The sequence below is a fragment of the Oncorhynchus nerka genome, linkage group LG11 (assembly GCF_034236695.1).
Source record: "Oncorhynchus nerka isolate Pitt River linkage group LG11, Oner_Uvic_2.0, whole genome shotgun sequence".
NCBI lineage: Eukaryota > Metazoa > Chordata > Actinopteri > Salmoniformes > Salmonidae > Oncorhynchus > Oncorhynchus nerka.
The window spans coordinates 31,373,193-31,392,782 of record NC_088406.1 but is presented as its reverse complement, the minus strand read 5'-3'; the positions used below and the strand labels follow the sequence as shown (position 1 = coordinate 31,392,782).

At 40.9% G+C, this 19,590-nt stretch overlaps 2 protein-coding genes and 1 pseudogene across 3 annotated transcripts in view; 1 reads left to right on the top strand and 2 right to left on the bottom strand.

Annotated features, from left to right (window-relative positions):
- The window catches only part of LOC115136674 (gamma-sarcoglycan-like), a 32,064-nt gene extending 26,358 nt beyond the window's left edge, over positions 1 to 5,706 (bottom strand). The window contains exons 1-2 of one of the 2 annotated variants that reach the window (XM_029672312.2): positions 5,450 to 5,706; positions 1,807 to 2,004 (exon numbers count right to left, since the gene is read on the bottom strand). In XM_029672312.2, coding sequence (XP_029528172.1) covers positions 1,807 to 2,001 — 195 coding nt within the window. In that variant the 5' untranslated portion in view covers positions 2,002 to 2,004; positions 5,450 to 5,706. The remainder of the gene's footprint in view (positions 1 to 1,806; positions 2,005 to 5,449) is intronic. The other variant, XM_029672311.2, reaches the window with a different exon arrangement.
- A 2,252-nt stretch (positions 5,707 to 7,958) lies between these two features.
- Positions 7,959 to 10,360, bottom strand: LOC115136676 (small ribosomal subunit protein eS25-like). The gene is made up of 5 exons (XM_029672313.2): positions 10,253 to 10,360; positions 9,440 to 9,535; positions 9,151 to 9,334; positions 8,213 to 8,383; positions 7,959 to 8,013 (listed from the first exon to the last, which is right to left on the bottom strand). Exons 1-4 carry the CDS (start codon positions 10,253 to 10,255, stop codon positions 8,217 to 8,219), a joined length of 450 nt encoding a protein of 149 aa, XP_029528173.1. The 5' UTR covers positions 10,256 to 10,360; the 3' UTR covers positions 7,959 to 8,013; positions 8,213 to 8,216.
- Positions 10,361 to 10,533: 173 nt separating this feature from the next.
- Positions 10,534 to 11,994, top strand: LOC115136675 (trafficking protein particle complex subunit 4-like; annotated as a pseudogene).
- Positions 11,995 to 19,590: the final 7,596 nt, after the last annotated feature.

Here is a 19,590-nt window from a genome sequence, read left to right as displayed (position 1 = left end):
GGCCACGACCGAATCGTCGTGCGCCTCCGAATTTTTTTTAACAATGCAGAGAGGGCTCAGTCAAATATACTTATAGCTAAATCAAGATAGACCACAGCCTGTCGTTTCAAACGGGAACAAATGAGTCATAGTGGGCAGAACAAGCAAGGAGGGGCAGAGCCAAGCACGGGCTAGAGAGATACTATTGGCGAGTTTTAGCATGCATTCGCATATTTCCGTTAGGGAACGCCTACTCTGTGAAGTGCGCGTGTGCAATAACTCAATTTGCGCTTGCACTCCTAAACGCAATTTTTAAACGTTGGCGAAGGGGAAATTCTTCAAAACGTAGTCCACTCTGTTCGTAACAAAGTGTAGTTTTGGGAACAGAAAACTGTATTGAGATCAAATGTTTAATCGAAGAGAAAATGTGTAGAATCTCGGCCAAAATCCATCTCGTTCCATCTTCTCCCACTTACCGCCCCTGTATAGCCGTCGCAAGATCCACTTGTTGATTGATGCTTATTTATAAAACACTTAAGACTCAAACCCCCTATCCTATCTAAGATACATACTGCAGCCCTCATCCTCCACATTCTGTTAACAGTCATCGCTCGTCTTTTAAGTTCGCTGCAGCTAGCGACTGGAACTAGCTGCAAAAAACGCTCAAACTGGACCGTTTAATCTCCAACTCTTCATTCAAAGACTCAATCGTGGACACTCTTACTGGCAGTTGTGGCTGTTTTCTCTACCGTCTTGCCCTTTTGTGCTGTTGTCTGTGCCCAATAATATTTGTACCATGTTTTGAGCTGCTACCTTGTTATTGTCATGCGCTGCTACCATGCTGTGTTTTCATGTGTTTCTGCCATGCTGTTGTCTTAGGTCTCTCTTTATGTAGTGTTGTCTCTTATCGTGATGTGTGTTTTGTCCTATTTTATATTTATGTTTTAATCCCTGCCCTGTCCCCGCAGGAGGCCGTCATTGTAAATAAGAATGTGTTCTTAACTGACTTGCCTAGTTAAAAAATCATATCAAACTCTTGTGGGTCGTGGAATCTATAGGCACGGTGATTCGAGCTCTGATTGGCTATCCTTGTCAGCCTGGTAGGCGGAGTTTGTCACTACAGACAGATGAAAAGGTTAAATGGGAACACGCTGCGTACCCAGCGCGCAGAGTTTCTAAATCAAATGCACTTTCCGCCAAAAAGCGCAGTCGAATAAAAATAACAATAAAGGAGCGCAAAAGCCTTTTATCGTTGTCTTTTCTACAGAAATGTTAGGTGATCTGACTAGGAATGTCTAGAAGATCGACCAGTCGATCGCGATGGACCGGTTGGTGACCACTGTTCTAGAGCATCTTCATAAATCTACATTTGCATCTGGAGGGATGTTTCTTTGTCTCATTAACAAACATTTCAATTTTTTCATTAATTCAGGAAAAATATTATATGGCGTTTTGTCCATACAACCACTCCAAAATATAGCTTCCTGCCATCCAGGACCTCAATACCAGGTGGTGTCAGAGGAAGGCCCTAAAAATTGTCAAAGACTCCACCCTAGTCAAAGACTGTTCTCACAGCAAGCGATACCTGAGCGCCAAGTCTAGGACCAAGAAGCTTCTAAACAGCTTCTACCACCAAGCCATAAGACCCCTGAACAGCTAATCAAATGGCAACCCAGACCATTTGCACTGCCCCCAAAGTTGTATTTTCTTAACTGCATTGTTGGTAAAGGGCTTGTAAGTAAGCATTTCACTGTAAGGTAGAATTTGATTTGATTTTAAATCTGTCTGTAGTCTACAGTAAAGGTCAGGTAACGTGACCCAACATACCGTGTTAAACCACATGACCCTGAGGATCCATATGGTAAGGGCAAAGTTCACAGTGAGGATGATAATGAGCAGCAGGACAAACAGGTAGAGGCAGCGCTTCCTCCAACCGTAGATCCCGATCTTATAGATGGAGTCAGGGACCGGGGCAGGGACACTGCTGTCCTGGGTGGTGTTGACATACTGCTCCCTCACCATCTGCTGGGGAAAACACATGGACAAGAAAAGAGGCAGTTTAGATCAATGGACATGTATAGTCTGACTGACTATACATTACCCTGAAGTGGCAGTAATTTATAATCAGCATCATCATCATGCATCACCAGTGGACTTGCTTAGTTAAATAAAGGTTGAATAAATCAAAATCTATTGGAATTTGCTTCATATTATTAGCAACCATGTACAGTACAATGCCTGTTCTTATGACTCTAAACACCTCCGTCACTAATGATCAGCTGGATATCTGTCCAGAACACATGGAAAACGTGAATATATTTCTGACATCTCCAAGATGGCTAACAGCAAGAGAGATAACTCCTCATTACATTGGCTTTAGTTTTAAGTCCAGCCCCTATACTGTAGAACTGAACAGAGCGTGATTCTTGTGTTCTATTGGAATGCACACTCATATAAATCAACAGTACCAGAGATATAAATGGCAAAGGCTTTGCTGCTTCTTCATATTTATGTCCTATAAGAGCAAAATGATCTCAATTATTGACCAGTTAGAGCTTCTTCTTTTTCTCAAGCATTCTACTCTTCTGTAAAGGGTGGATTGATGATGACACAGAGACATAGAAACCCCAGTAATATTTCTAAAGGATGCACTGAGAATATACTCTGAGGGCTGAGCACAAAGCCATATCTTTTTTGCCCTACAATAATGGAGCCAGGGCTGGTGTCACATTTAATTGATTAATCAACATTGATACTTTCATTCAAGTCAATGCCTGAAGAAAATTAATTGAGTTGTAGGTAGTAGCTAAACAAATGCCTTTCACAAACAATGACACAAAACAAGCCCTTTCACCAAATAATCTCCACACTGAATCCTAAAATCATGTTTAACACTGAGTGAATAAAGTATATACAGACACCATGATTAAATGTGACTGATGAAGGTGATACAAATGAATTAATTTGTTCAATTAATTTAATCTCCGTCAGCACCAGTGGAGGCTGGTGAGGGGAGGACAGCTCATAGTAATGGCTGGAATGGAATTAATGGAATGAAGCATATTCCATTCCATCTACTCCATTTCAGCCATTACTATGAGCCATCCTCCCCTCACCAGCCTCCACCAATACTGCAAAATATTTCACACAACATAGTTTCTGTATCATCCCAGTTTCCCCAAGATCTGCTGTTAACTTCATACTGACATTAGCTTGTTGACAAAAACGAAACAAATGGTAAACCGACTGTCTGGTTGATTTGTTTCATGCCAGTGTGGAATGAGACATTGCAGCAGCTTGGGTGATTTACATATGGACAGATGCTCCGCCTCATTGGAGGAGTAAACATGGTCTCCACCATGTTTAAGGAGCAACTTTTCATTGTGATCTATAATTCTTTCCTGACATGAACAGATGCTAAGCTAGTACAGCACCTCCGTGTAATTTGGCTGGCTCCCAACCAATAATAATAAGGTTAGACCTACCTGGAGAGAATGGGGAAGTTAACTGGCAATGTGTGGCACTATTTTAGTTCTTTGTTTTTTTATTATAACTCCTCATTTTTGTTTTTTAAGACAACATTTGTCACTGAATACCACCATGTTGCTCCCTCAGCGATATATCTTAGTGACTATATCAAAGGTAGATGGATTAATAGTATACATGCTCCCTATTTGGGTCCGTCCCCTAAGAAGAGATGTTTCAGAGAAGATGATAAACGCCTAGTCATTGCGTATACAAACAGCTTGTTTCCTGCTGTTACCATAAAAATGCAAACTTGCAAAGGCAGCAAGTGTGTTGGCATAAAGGATAGAGAGTATCTCTCACCACCAGGTCCCACCTTTCCTCAGGACCTGTCACACTGTATCCACAGACTAGCAGTGATAAATAACCCTTATTCACACAAATGATGTAGCAAAAAAAACTAACCCAAGGAAATGTGGAAGTAATCTTTGTTGTGTGGTATGCTTATTTTTTTTATACCAATGCTCATTGGTATTATTAATTGGACTGAGTCATCAGAATAAATCATAATGACAAATTGGATTGCAACAGTTCCCAAAATTGGTTTCCTCTTGACCCATCTTATAGTGAATACAAACTGCAACTAACCGAAAAGAACCATCCACACAGGGCTTATTCCCTTTCTTTATAAAATGGTACCATAGAATATAAATTAGAGATGCCCATAGTGTGTTAGCAGTATGAATTTAAGAGCATACATCTGCTAAAAAAAATACACTGTAATAATACTCTGTGGAGTGCCAAAATTAATAATAAAGGTTGAATAACTGAAATGTTAATTGAGGTGTTAATGAATCTTCTTTCCCTAATTAATTTAAAGAGAAGCATTACGAGGAGAGCTACTGCTAAAACAACAGCGTGGGAGCAGCCTGGTGGCAGAATTTCTTAAGGTTTTCAGGCTCCAGTTTCAGCCAGCCCAGCCACAGACCAATCTTACCATAGCAACCCAAATAAACATTCCTTAAACAACCTCACCACTGGACTGCAATGGAAAGAATCCTCCTCAGCGAATGTGCTTTAGGAAACAAAATGCTCGTCATGTCACTTTCACAGAACACAAACCTAGTCGTTGAACACATTATGAGGCCTGATCACATGAAACGGGTTTTAAAACTAATTAAAAAAGCCCAATAAGACTTCACTGTCCTCCTATTATGAAGAGTATTGAGTTCACCTTATAGACTTTTAACATTGCTTTTCATCTTGGGGCCCTTGTCCATTAACCTCAAACCAGTGATGCTACGATTACTGCCATGTTCAGTCACCTCACTTTGACCTGCTCAGGTGCCTGCAGAACTTCCAAAGCCCCATAGTGAGTTAGCTGGAGGATATTCACATAAAGACTGCTGAGGGAAAAAAACAATACTCAGGAGCTCAGATGGTAGCTGTCGGAAAGAAGGCGATCGAAGGCCAAGCCCTTTTAGTTCTCTGCTAAGTGTTTTGTCTCTGTCTAAGCTGCTGTGTCCATGTCTCACATCTGCTGTAATGCTTCCACTTCTAAAAATAGGGCATAGCATTGGGTTCTAAATTTAAAATGAGCCACAGGACATAACATGAGTAAAACTAATCAACAGAATATGATACAGTAACAAGGGAAATTAACTTAAATTGTAACAAGTACACTGACAACTTTTTTCTGTCTCCCAATATTCTTGACCATGTATGGTAAAATTATTACAAGCACATAAAACAATAGTTCTGGGACAATAAATCCACTTACATTGAAATTCAAGAGTTTTTCTTTCTATAAAAATTACACATCTAAAATAAAAAAGTGAAAACAAACAAACAAAACAATAAGGACACCAATGTCACCACCAATCACAAGACAGGTCAAAGTTTAGACTGTGAAGACTTGAGTTTAAACACTAGAGTATTCAAAAGTTGCAGATATTCAGAGCACTGACTAGTACAGTAGCAATGACAATGAGAGCATGTTGCCTACCTTTGTGTGCTGAGACAACGAGCTCCCTCTCCAGTAGCAAACAGAGCTCTTCTGAAGCAGCAGTAAAAGGGGTAGCAGCAGTGGATCCCTTGCCTCGGATGTCTGTCAGGCGTTCAACAGCTGCGTGCCATAAATCTAGCCATGGAACTGCCCCAACTAATCACCATGAGATGGCGCTCCCACTTCCTGCATATCAAATGTGCCTCTCTCTCTACCTTGGGCTTCCCTTATTTTGATTACCCTCTCAAATCATCTCTGCGAGCAGCCAACGCTCTTTGATACAGCAGGGTATCTGTGACTCTGGGAAATATTTTCAAAAGTGTCGAGGTGGGAAATCAGTTGTCTGGAATGTGATGTGCCCTTAGCCGCCATGAATACTAGTGTGTCACTTGCAAAGCATGAGCTTGAGTCTAATTTAAGAAGCTTCAGTTATAGCTTTCACTTGGGAGTTTGGCAGTAGTCTTCTTGACAGCTTCAGTATGACAGGTAGACCTGGTCGATCTTGTGGAGGGCTGTCAGGAACAGAAGAGACAGACAGGCTACAACTACAGCATGTATTAAATACTTACTCTAAAACATTCTGTTCTATTTACATTATGTTCCACAGGAGATTAGTGGCACGTTAATTGGGGAGGACGGGCTAGTGGTAATGGATGGAGCTAAATAAGTGGAATGGTATAAAATACATCAAACACACAGTTTACATGTGTTTGATGACATTCCATTGGCTCTATTCCAACCATTATTATGAGCCGTCCTCCCCTCAGCAGCCACTGCATAAATTCGTATTGCTATCTTTTATTTGTTATTGTTGCATTGTCGAGAAGGAAACTGCAAGTAAGCTTTTCTTTGGATGATATATACAATGCGTATCCCATACATATGACTAATACAACTTGTATTAATAGATAGGGGTGTTACTGTAAGCAAAAGTTGAAATGGAAGCAGTGTGGGGAGTTTGTTATGCATTGAGCTTTGTATCATTTCATTGAACCTTGATTCATACTGTCATATATGAAGACATGGCAAATTGCTACCAGCAGAGATGGAACAGTAACAAAATACGAACAGCTTAGTCCGTATGCAAATCTGTTTCTAGGTCAAATATTTACTTTAAATGCATTTCTTGGTCATTTGACAAAAAGGTTATTTGCCCACCCAGACAGAGAAAATGTTTACCACTACTCAACACAAAGAGCCATCTGATTGGATGGTTTATAGTTTGCAAAATGAACAGATAGAGAATAAAGCTCAATGAAATATCATTTAGAGTTGCTAAGACAAAATTACATGTGAATATTGTGACATTTAACCGCTGTTGCATACAGGTAACCATATAAATCCATACGTAAATGGGAGAAAATTAAGATAACAAAAGTTATTGTGCTCTCATAGGTGTGATGCCAGAGGACCCGACCCGATGGTGGCAGAAGAGGTTGAGCATCTGTCAGTGTCCCGCGGACTGTTATTTTCCCCCATCGCCGCTCAAGGTAGTGCTGCGCAATGACAAGCGGCAGCATCCATCAGTAAGCTACCCTGCGTCTCACCCACCCCCGGCTCAAGCCCCCAAACTGAAGCAGAGAAATTCATTTATTTCATGCCATTTGTCAATAAATAACTCACTCTTTAGTTGCCTGTAGCAGATCTTTACATACATCCACGGCTGACTCCCAACATGGATGAAAGCAGAAACGCATTGGTCTTTCGTTATCCGGGATCTTTGGAACCCCCGAAGTTTAAGTTAAATGGTTACAGTAGGGGTCATGGTCAAGTTCCAGCCCTACCAGAAATGCATCAGAAACAATCCACCTTATTTGGAATACAGGAACCTGGAGGTCCTACTGAATTTAATGGTTGACAAAATTAACAAATACAGCTCAAGTGAAAGAACAAATGTAGGGTTGGGCGAGTTCCATTATAAAGGGAAGCATTGATACTAATTGAACACAACACACTAAGTGAGGTGTAAACATCCTCAGCAGAGGGCCTCCAAGGGGACGCCTCAGCCCGCTCGTCTTCAGTCCCAAAGCACCATTTGATAGTGTAATACCGCCACAACACTTCACACCACTTAGTTTTATGTTACACGCCACAGCACTGTCCTCTCCCATCGGGATTACATTTTCAAACTTATTTGATGCAAGGGCAAAGCTAAAAAAAAACACAACACCAACAGTCAATGGCAGGGTTTGTTATTGGCAGGTCTGAGGCCCTGGATTTGGCAATGATGTTCATAGTGAAGTTGAAGTGAGTTGAAGTGTTTTCATGCAGAGGAAACATTGTATGTGATATTGTAACCCCAATTTGTTCAAAATCAAGGTTTGCACCTTGTGGATATTGCTAGATCAATTGCAGTGTACATTAGAATATATCAAATAGAGTTGTCATTCTGAAACTAGATTCACAGATCTCCAGCCAAATGCAATCGAGTGTCAACCCATTCAAGCTAAATGATCTGGAGCTACACCAGGGAGAATATCACAAGGAATTCAAAAAAACTAAATGCAAATCTCTTTTAAGAATTTTATTCACCTTACATCACATCTGAACACAGGATTCACAACCTGAAAAAGAAGAAGAAATATTTTAGATGGTATTTATAGCATAAGTCCTCCAACCTGCCTGTTAATATGTGTGTAACATGTTTAACGCCAACACATTAAAAATCAGGTAATACCAGCAATAGTGAATTGCAGTGAGGAATATTCAGTTTGTTCCAATATAATGTAGGCTAGTTCCATCAGGACTAATATCATAACATACCAGTTTATGCTTTCTCTTCCTTCTCTCCCTTTTCTCCCTTCGCTGCCTTAGCTGTCTTCTCAGGCTTCTCAGGCTTGTCTGGAACCACAACACCACCCTCCTCCTCGGGACCCTTGGTGTTACGCGTGTAGATCACCTGCGATCTGTGTTTTGACACCAACTTGATCATGCCTAGAGGGGTGGCAGAATGGAACGTGCCTTTTATTTTGTACAGATATTGAAATACTATGGTCCCACATTACCAACCCACCCAGAAAAGTTAGACCCACTCACTGCCCTGACACAAGTTGGGACAATATACACAACACTTGATGCTGAAAGACCAGACATCAAGTTACAGTGCCAGTCTTAGTAGTCACTGATCAGCGCCAATGTTCACCAAAATGATGGTACCCCCCCCAGAGGGAAGACTATGCTGCCGACAGGGGTTAGAAGTGACATTGAAGGGAACAGGACTTATGAACATTACAAAACAGTTTTGCAGTAAGAGTTGCAAGTACGAAATATTTAGTGTTCCATTTGGATGGCAAGTGAGAGGAGTGCTAAACATCGGTATATGTAAGTGGGGCTTACTGGCTTTGTAAAAGTATCTGTACCAGTTGGCTCTGCGGCAGACCCACAAGAGTCAGTGCCTTGTTGAGTCAAACTGGGGTTCACTGTAGCAAAGCTCAAAATTGAACCAGATCATTGTCCTCAGACTACTGACACAGAGTGTAGCATGCCAAAAAACAACACTATTGTAGATAAACATGACAGTAGTGTACCAGCAGTCGATTAAAAAGAGTGTATATGCCTATTCTGACAAACATGTACCATCTGCACTTTGATGTTAGGGCCCTGTCTTACATAGTCAGATTTGGCTACCCAACTACTTCTTAATTTAAATCAACTTCACTAGACACTATGGTTGAGAATCAAGAGCAGGGGTCAGGGTTTACCTTTGCTGAGCAGTTCCTGGAGGGCAGCCCTGGCTAGAGACCCTCTGATCTTTAGCCTCTCGGACACAACTGCTGGTGTGATGAGCTTGTAGTTGGGCACTTCCTTGTTCAACTTTTCATAGGTGGCCTTGTCGAAGAGGACCAGGTTGTTGAGCTTATCCCTCACCTTTCCCTTGGACCACTTCTGCTCAGAGGAAATGGGAGAAGTTGCTCACTCCTGACAGTACAACCATTTTATGACACCAAAGGAATAAACCCCCAAGAGAGATAAATGGATATCAGGACATACCTTCTTCTTGGCTTTGCCTCCGGATTTGTTGGCTGGATCCTTGTCCTTTTTGGACTTCCCGGAATCCTTCCCCTTCCCCTTGGCGTCTTTAGGAGGCTGGAATAAGCCACATCACAGTACCATTATCTAACTGATGCGGAATGAACCACCACACATTTTCCAAAACTAGCAAACTTCTGCTGGTAATTTGTAAGTGCACTATAACGTACAGAAGACAACGTCAGTTGGTTTGCTAATTCAGATAGTCACTAACGTTAGTCCATCAATTGGAATTTAACCAAATAGGATATACGCCTGTGCATATTTTAGTAGTGTCTGTAAATGTAGTTGGACCTAAATTAACTAGCGACGGCCTAGTCACAGGCTAACAACTAGCCAGCTAATCAACAACCGACTCCAGTTAAACCAAGACTGGTCTAGACTCCAGCCAACCGTGGTCTGCAGAGAACTAGCGGGCAGTTTGCATAATCTGATTAATTGATACATATGTGGGAAAGGTCAGACTATGAGATATCTACACATTGGGACATAAGACAATTGATTGTCTGCAACATAAACCGATGGTTGGCTGATCACGCAGTGCACCATCAGCCGCAGGTTAGCTAACGTAGCCAAGCCAGCTACCGTTAGCTAAGAAAGCATGGCCAACTGGAATCGTAAAGTGAGCTATTCCATCCATAATCACGGTCAGAACGCTGCGGACAACGAATATTTTCCACCTACCCATCCCGATCTATCCAGAATCTGAACTTTTTCGAGTGAAATATTTTTTCCGCCCTCGAATTTAATGAAAAATCACGCTAAAACTCTTACCATGATGTCCCACCGTTAAGATGTCGGAGTGAAAGGACGTTCAACCCGTGCACGAGCCCCTAAGAGAACCCGTACATGTGGATGTGGAAGTATGGTTCTGGGAAATGTAGTTTATTCTTGCTATACTGTTTCTATAGATTGGTTTTAGAATGAATAATAAACACATCTGCAAAATAAATATAGATGCCACATTAAACAAAAATAATAATACGAATGAACACGTATGTAAAGTTATCTCTGTTCAAGATTATTTTAGATTTTGTCTGAAATATTTCCTGTCACGTGACAATTCTGTCAGCTGTGCGGAAAAAGGGCAAAGATGGCGATATTCGGTGTGTATGTTGTAAATAAGACTGGGGGGTTCATTTACCAGTATGACAATTATGTACACAGAGCAGAAGCAGAGAAAACATCAGATATCCTTTAGATTTTGTGTTAAAGATCCACGATGAGGAAGTTGTTGTATCATTTGGTCAACGCGATGGAATCCGAGGTAGGTTGTCCGCAACTGTCAAGTGATCACATCAGTGCTTACAAAGTTGACATCGTGATAGCTGGTAGTACATGTCATGGCTGGAACTCAAATGTTGCATTCTGTATGCTTCTATTTATTGTTAACATTGTGCACGCATAATTATATTAATCTAGTGGGCAATGCTTTACTGTCCATCAATGGATTGGACGTCAACGGTAAATTCACGGCGGATGGGAAGGAGATCATCGAATACTTGAAAGACTCAACAAACTATCCGTTGTCCATACTGTTCGGAAGGGCTCTCTTGAGCTCCAATGAAAAACTGATGCTGGCTTCAATGTTTCATTCGTAAGTAGTTACACTTCTCGTAAGTAGGTACACTTCTCAGGCGATTACAACTGTCAGCTCTGACATGAATAAATCCTTTGGTCTATGGTTACATTTGCTTTTCCATGATCTTGCTACATGTTGTGTTGTACTTTTCCTAGGTTGTTTGCTATTGGTTCACAGCTGTCCCCTGAAGTTGGCAGTACAGGAATTGAGATGCTGGAGACCGATATGTTCAAACTGCACTGCTTTCAGACACTCACTGGTAAAGCCATGCATTCATCACTGTTATCAGTCTCTGTGTGTGATGCCTACATGCAATGCTCTTGTTTTGAAAAACTAAATCTGCCTCGGTGTCAACTTATTTTTCAGGTATAGAGTTCATTGTGCTGACAGACCCCCGGCAGTCTGGCATTGATGCACTCCCGAGGAAGATTTACGAGATCTATTCAGACTTCGCCCTCAAGAACCCCTTGTACTCTTTGGAAATGCCTATCAGGTAACTTTCACATGTCAAATATCTGCCCTCTGTCACATGAGTCTCTATCAGTTATCCATTTCATTGATGAGCAATCATGGCAAGATATATATTGCCCTCTCTTGTTACAGGTTTGAACTCTTTGATCAGATTTTTAAGGGTGCATTTGAGATACCAGCTTTATCTGCTAACTTTGGACCTGGATCTTGAGTAGGAACAATGATTAATTGCTCCTGAAATGTTGTTGTTGAACCAATCATTGAATTGTGTTTGTTATGACTGGGAAGCTACAGTACAAGCATATGGGTCAACATGTCTCCAAGCAGTGCTGCTATTTCAGAACTAATGTTGATTTTTATTTTTTATTTAACTAGCAAGTCAGGTAAGAGCAAATTCTTATTTTACAATGACGGCGGAACCCAGACGACGCTGGGCCAATTGTGCGCCGCCCTATGGGACTCCCGATCACAGCCGGTTGTGATACCCGGGATCGAATCAGGGTCTGTAGTGATGCCTCTAGCACTAAGATGCAGTGCCTTAGACCACTGCCTTAGACTGCTGTGCCACTCAGGATCCTTGATGAACTTGTATATGATAAGGATATGTTCTACTGGGATACAATGTAAATACAGATTTGAAAAACAAAATTGTACATACTTTAAGAATGAACACCATTATGTAATGTTTTCATATCTCATCTCTCTTTTCAATGCAATCCTTTAGAAGTAAAGATAAGCACAACATAAGGTATTTTATTCAAGTCTTTTTATCGAATCAAAAAGATTGCACCCATATAAGGAGATGTGTCAAGTGCCATTTTCAGAAATGAACCGTACATTAAAGTGCCTTGGTTTCGAATGATAAGATTATGCTCAAATTAAAATCATATTGACACACATTTTCAATCATTTAAATCTTGGATCTATTTTAAGCCATGAGCATTGAAAATAGTTTTAAGTAGCACAACATAGTTGATGTACTTGCACCTGAATACTGTCTTAATACATCTTCAGTGAAAATAAATAATCCCTGGATCAACTCCATGTCTCACCATCTCTTAAAACAAGAATATACAGGACGATATCTCCTGTCAATTCCAAAACACTTCACAAATAAGAAAATGTACATTCTTATCCTAAGTTTCCCATATTGGCAACAGAGAGTTATGAGGTGTAATAATCAGTCCGCCTTCCTTGGGATGTGACCCATCTTGGTTCTGATGTTCCTAAGCAAGAAGAAGCTGATGGTAGTGGCAAGACAGGTGATCTCTGCTAACCAGAAGGCCATTTCCCAGCCGTGGTGCTTGGCGATGGTGCTGAATGGCAGTCCAGAGCAGAAGCCACCAACTGATAACAATACAGGGATGTCAATTAGGCTGGTTCTCATAAATAATAGGATATACAGATTTAGTCATTGAACTACAGGTCTGGTACTGCTAGTAAAGCCAAGACATTACACAAAAATGTGTGAAAAGCATTCATTAGAATTTGAGACGATTAGGTTGAGATAAACCTACTATTGGCCATTAGTGCAACGATAGCATGTGATGTTCCACAATAGTTTGAAGGAGCACTCTCTTTGGCTATCACGCTAAACAAGGCTACTGGTCCGTAAATTGAGTAGCCAAAAGTAGCCCCCAAGAAGAAGATCCATATCAATTTATAACATAAAAAAGAAAGACTGATAGTGTACTGGCTCTGAAAGGAGATTTGAGGAACACAATGTCTTTACTATACCTTGGCTGTCTGGAGTGACAGTGACCCGGAATAGATACATGGAACCAAACATCCCAGCCATCATGGAGATCAAGAGAAAATGACGGGGGTTTCCATGGCTTTGTACAGCCTGGCTGTACAAAAATTCATATAGTACCTAACAAACACTGCTTTGATTTTTTATAGATCTCTGAATTAATGTATGATGCCACTGTCAACCCACTTGTGCCACAGCCTTGTCAGTGAAGTATCCTGCAGCTAAACTGCCCAACAGGCCTCCAACCTCCAGGGCACTCATGTAGGAACTGCCTGTGAAAAAGAGCTGCATTCAGGCAAACCTAACAAGAATCAATTATTATTGAGTTATCAACAGTAAGCTATTGCACACTAGTAAAACAGGCAGGTTAGCGTTTTCCGTCATGAATCTTGTTCTGGAGGTAGCTCTGCAGAGTGGTCACTAACGGGCACAGCCACAGTCATAAAATCTGATTTTAAACCAAACCTTAACCACACTGCTAACCATAATGCCTGACCCTAACCTTAAATTAATACCAAAATGCACATTTTTGATTTAATGAATTTTCACAATATAGTTAAATTTTGACTTTGCAGCTGGCCTACCTATGGGGAAATTGCTGTTCTGCCTCCAGGACAAGACATGAAAATAGACGTCAACCTGCGTAAAACAGTGGTACAACGCCGGTGTTAATGTATCAGACTTCCAAACCAATGAGTGTTGACTGGCCCTTGTCCTGGATGAGGAAGAGCTGGCCCCAGTCAGTGCAGGCCGTCTTCACCCCGAATACCACCAGGTAGCCCACAGACAGCAGCCACAGGTAGCGGGACAGGATGAACTCTTTGAAGGTGGTCTCATCACTGGGTGAGCCTGGTAAGGGAGAGAGGTTTAAGTCACACTAGCACATAGCTTAGAGAGTGGCTCCCGAGTGGCGCAGCAGTCTAAGGCACTGCATCTCAGTGCTATAGGTGTCACTACAGACCCTGGTTTGATTCCAGGCTGTATCACAACCGACCGTGATTGGGAGTCCCATAGGGCAGCGCACAATTGGCCCAGCATCGTCCAGGTTAGGGTTTGGCCGGGGTAGGCCGTAATTTTAAATAAGAATTTGTTCTTAACGGACTTGCCTAGTTAAGTAAAGGTAAAATAAAATCTTGAACTCGTTCACACTAGCATGTGAGGGGCACACTGTGTGCAGAGTAAATTCTCACAGTGTCACTGATTTTACACACAATTTTACATGCAGACAATACTCAGAAAAGCATGTGTTCAAATGAAAACCTGTGCATATCACATTCACACACATTTTAAAATGTTTCAACCACAGAACCAAATGAGGTTAGCTCCAAGCTCTGACCTGCTTTGACCCCCCCCCCAGTGTCGATGTTGGGCAAGCCCATGTTCTTGAGCTCGTTCCTGATCAACAGCAGGCAGACGAAGGAGACCACACAACAAGAGAGACCTGAGATGGACAGGGTCGTTCTCCAGCTGTAGCTCTGGGCCATCAATGTTGCAATAATGGGGCTATAATGCATTGTGTCCCACCACCCACCAACCCCTCTTTTACACTATTGCTACTCTCTGTTTATCATATATGCATAGTCACTTTAACCATATCTACATATACATATTACCTCAATCAGCCCGACTAACCGGTGCCTGTATATAGCCTCGCTACTGTATATAGCCTCACTACTATTATTTTTCACTGTCTTTTTTACTGTTGTTTTTATTTCTTTACTTACCTATTGTTCACCAAATACCTTTTTTTGCACCGTTGGTTAGAGCCTGTAAGTAAGCATTTCACTGTAAGATCTACACCTGTTGTATTCGGTGCACGTGACAAATAACCTTTGATTTGATTTATTTATACAGTACCAGTCAAAAGTTTGGAAACACCTACTCATTCAAGGGTTTTTCCTTATTTTTTACTATTTTCTACATTGTAGAATAATAGTGAAGACATCAAAACTATGAAATAACACATATGGAATCATGTTAGCCACCCTTTGCCTTGATGACAGCTTTGCACACTCTTGACATTCTCTTAACCAGCTTCACCTGGAATGCTTTTCCAACAGTCTTGAAGGAGTTCCCACATATGCTGAGCACTTGTTGGCTGCTTTTCCTTCACTCTATGGTCCAACTCATCCCAAACCATCTCATTTGGGTTGAAGTCGGGTGATTGAGGAGGCAAAGTCATCTGATGCAGCACTCCATCCCTCCATCCATCACTCTCAAATAGCCCTTACACATCTTGGAGGTGTGTTTGAAAAACAAATGATAGTCCTGGAGGTGTCCTGTTGAAAAACAGATGGGATCGTGTATCGCTGCAGAATGCTGTGTTAGCCATGCTGGTTAAGTGTGCCTTGAATTCTAAATAAATCACTGACAGTGTCACCAACAAAGCACCCCACACCATCACACCTCCTCTTCCATGCTTCATGGTGGGAACCACACGTGCCTCCAAAAAGTATTCATACCCCTTGACTTATTCCACATTTTGTTGTGTTACAGCCTGAATTCAAAATTGATTCAATTTATATTTTTTCTCACCCATCTACACACAATACCCCATAATGACAAAGTGAAAACATGTTTTTTTTAAAAACATTTTGGAAAATGTATTGAATATGAAATACAGAAATATTTAATTGACATACGTATTCAAACCCCTGAGTCAATACATGTTGGAATCATATTTAGCAGCTGTGAGTATTTCTGGGTAAGTCTCTAAGAGCTTTGCACACCTGGAATGCACAATATTGTTTAGAAAATTCTTCAAGCTCTGCCAAGTTGGTTGTTGATCATTGCGAGACAGCCATTTTAAAGTTTTGCCATAGATTTTCAGGCCCATTCAAGTCAACTCTAACTAGGCCACTAAAGAACATTCAATGTCATCTTGATAAGCAACTGCAGTGTATATTTGGCCTTGTGTTTTAGGTTATTATCCTGCTGAAAAGTGAATTTGTCTCCCAGTGTCTGTTGGAAAGCACACTAAACAAGGTTTTCCTCTAGGATTTTGCCTGTGCTTAGCTCTATTCCATTTTTATCAACAACAACAAACTCCCTAGTCCTAGCCAATGACAAGCATATCCATAACATGATGCAGCCACCACCATGCTTGAAAATATGAAGAGTGGTACTCAGTGACATGTTGTGTTGGATTTGCCCCAAACATAAAGCTTTTTATTCAGGACATAAAGTTAATTTCTTTGCCACATTTTTTGCAGTTGCAAACAGGATGTATGTTTTGGAATATTTATATCCCATTACAGCCATTAAACTCTGTAACTGTTTTAAAGTCACCTTTAGCCTCATGGTGAAATCGCTGAGTGGGTTCCTTCCTCTCCAGCAACTGAGTTAGGAAGGACGCCTGTATCCAAAGTGTAATTAATAACTTCACCATGCTCAAAGGGATATTCAATGTCTGTTTTTTCATTTTTTTTTTTTTTTTTTAGAAAACCTCTCTGGTCTTTGTGGTTTAATCTGTGTTTGAAATTCACTGCTCGACTGAGGGACCTTGCACGTAAATGCAAGCGTGGGGTACAGATATGATTATGTTATTATTGCACACAGAGTGAGTCCATGCAACTTATTATGTGACTTGTTAAGCACATTGTTTTGCTCCTGGGTGAATTTATTTAGGCTTGCAAAAACAAAGGGGTTGAATACTTATTCAATCAATTAAAAAATATATATATTGTAAAAATGTCTTAAAACATAACTCCACTTTGACTTTATGGGGTATTGTGTGTCTGCCAGTGACACAAAATCAAAATTAAATATATTTTAAATTCAGGCTGTAACACAACAAAATGTGGAAAAAGTCAAGGGGTGTGAATACTTTCTGAAGGCAATGTACAATACATTATAATTTTCCCTGAATTTCATGCAATTTGTTTTCTGCTGTTTACCTCTATCGTGAGTCCACGTTTGCTGTTAACATAAACTGCCGCCCACTGGGCACACATTGGTTGGATCAACGTTGTTACGTTGAACCAATGTGGAATATACGTTGAATTGACTGACGTCTGTGCCCAGTGGGCTATTTCTTTCAATCTCTGTACACCAAACCCGATATTCGAGTCAATGACCACGCCACCACATACACCTTCTATCGAAAATGCAATGAACTATGTTTTGTCATAACAACGGTGTGTTACATACTTGTTGAGTAGTCTAATTTGCAGAGATGAGGTACTTTAGCGCCACTTAGTGAGCACAAAGTGTGATGCACCACCTCCACCATACAGCAACATGCATTGCACATACTGTATATAATATCGCACATGCTGCATGCATGCATGTACTGAAGCCAAATATTATTTCACATGGTATCAAAGCACATCTGATTCACCTTGATACAAAGTATCCAAGACAAGAGATTATTAATATGGCTTGTGCCAAAAAGGACACAGAGGCCACGTACTCTTCCCCTGTTGAAGATGGGGGTTTCCATGGATACACAACAACAAAACATCTCTCATTTTTAGGGACATGCCAAGCACTTAACCCATAATAAAGACCGAAAAATAGCTAACTAGGTGCTTCACAACATTGGATAATCGTTGTATTATTATAATGGTTACATTCCTGTCAATATTATAGCTGTTATTTCTTTCAGTCGATGAGAGTGGACGATTTTTGAAGATTATCATGGTAAGTGGAATCAGAGGCCCACAATCTTGCATGACCTAACAATTACATACACTGCCCGTCAAAAGTTTTAGAACACCTACTCATTCAAGGGTTTTTCTTTATTTTTTACTATTTTCTACATTGTGCAATAATAGTGAAGACATCAAAACTATGAAATAACACATATGGAATCATGTAGTAACCAAAAAAGTGTTAAACAAATCAAAATACATTTTATATTTGAGATTCTTCAAATAGCCACCATTTGCCTTGATGGCAGCTTTGCACACTCTTGGCATTCTCTCAACCAGCTTCATGAGGGAGTCACCTGGAAGGCATTTCAATTAACATGTGTGCTTTGTTAAAAGTACATTTGTGGAATTTCTTTCCTTCTTCATGCGTTATAGCCAACCAGTTGTGTTGTGACAAGGTGGGGGTGGTATATAGAAGATAGCCCTATTTGATAAAAGACCAAGTCCATTTTATGGCAAGATCAGCTCAAATAAGCAAAGTCCATCATTACTTTAAGACCTGAAGGTCAGTCAACACGGAAATTTTCAAGAACTTTGAAAGTGTCTTCAAATGCAGTGGCAAAAACCATCAAGCTCTATGATGAAACTGGCTCTCATGAGGACCGCCACAGGAATGAAAGACCCAGAGTTACCTCTGCTGCAGAGGATATGTCCATTAGAGTTAACAGCCTCAGAAAATGCAGCTCAAATAAATGTTTAAGTGACAGACGCATCTCAACATAAACTGTTCAGAGAAGACTGTGTGAATCAGGCCTTCATGGTCGAATTGCTGCAAAGAAATCACTACTAAAGGACACCAATACTTGATTGGGCCAAGAAACATAAAGAATGGACATTAGACCAGTGGAAATGTGTCCTTTGGTCTGGAGTCCAAATTTGAGATTTTTGCTTCCAACCACCGTGTCTTTGTGAGACGCGGTGTGGGTGAACGGATGATCTCTGCATGTGTATTTCCCACCGTAAAGCATGGAGGAGGAGGAGGAGTTATGGTGTGGTTGTGCTTTGTTGGTGACACTATCAGTGATTTATTTAGAATTCAAAACACACTTAACCAGCATGGCTGCTACAGCATTCTGCAGTGATACGCCATCCCATCTGGTTTGGGCTTAGTGGGACTATCATTTATTTTTCAACAGCACAATGACCCAACACACCTCCAGGCTGTGTAAGGGCCACAATCCCCCGACCTCAACCAAATTGAGATGGTTTGGGATGAGTCTGACCGCAGAGTGAAGGAAAAGCAGCCAACAAGTGCTCAGCATACAGTGGGGCAAAACAGTATTTAGTCAGCCACCAATTGTGCAAGTTCTCCCACTTAAAAAGATGAGGCCTGTAATTTACAGCCCCAAAACATCACTGCTCTAGAGGAGATCTGCATGGAAGAATGGGCCAAAATACCAGCAACAGTGTGTGAAAACAAGGTGGTACATAGAATTGAGAGGAACAGAGGGTAGTCAGGATGGTCAGGTTTAGTTTTGTAATTAATGTTTGTTAATTTTACTTGTAGGGCTGCTGGACTTCCAGAGAGGTATTGCAATAAAGTGGAGAGAAGGGTCCATGCTCTTCCTGCTCTGGCTCACTAGAACACAAACCCTGACATTAATGAAAGACTTAAACAATGGAGATAAATTGGCACCCCCATCACTTTTTGACA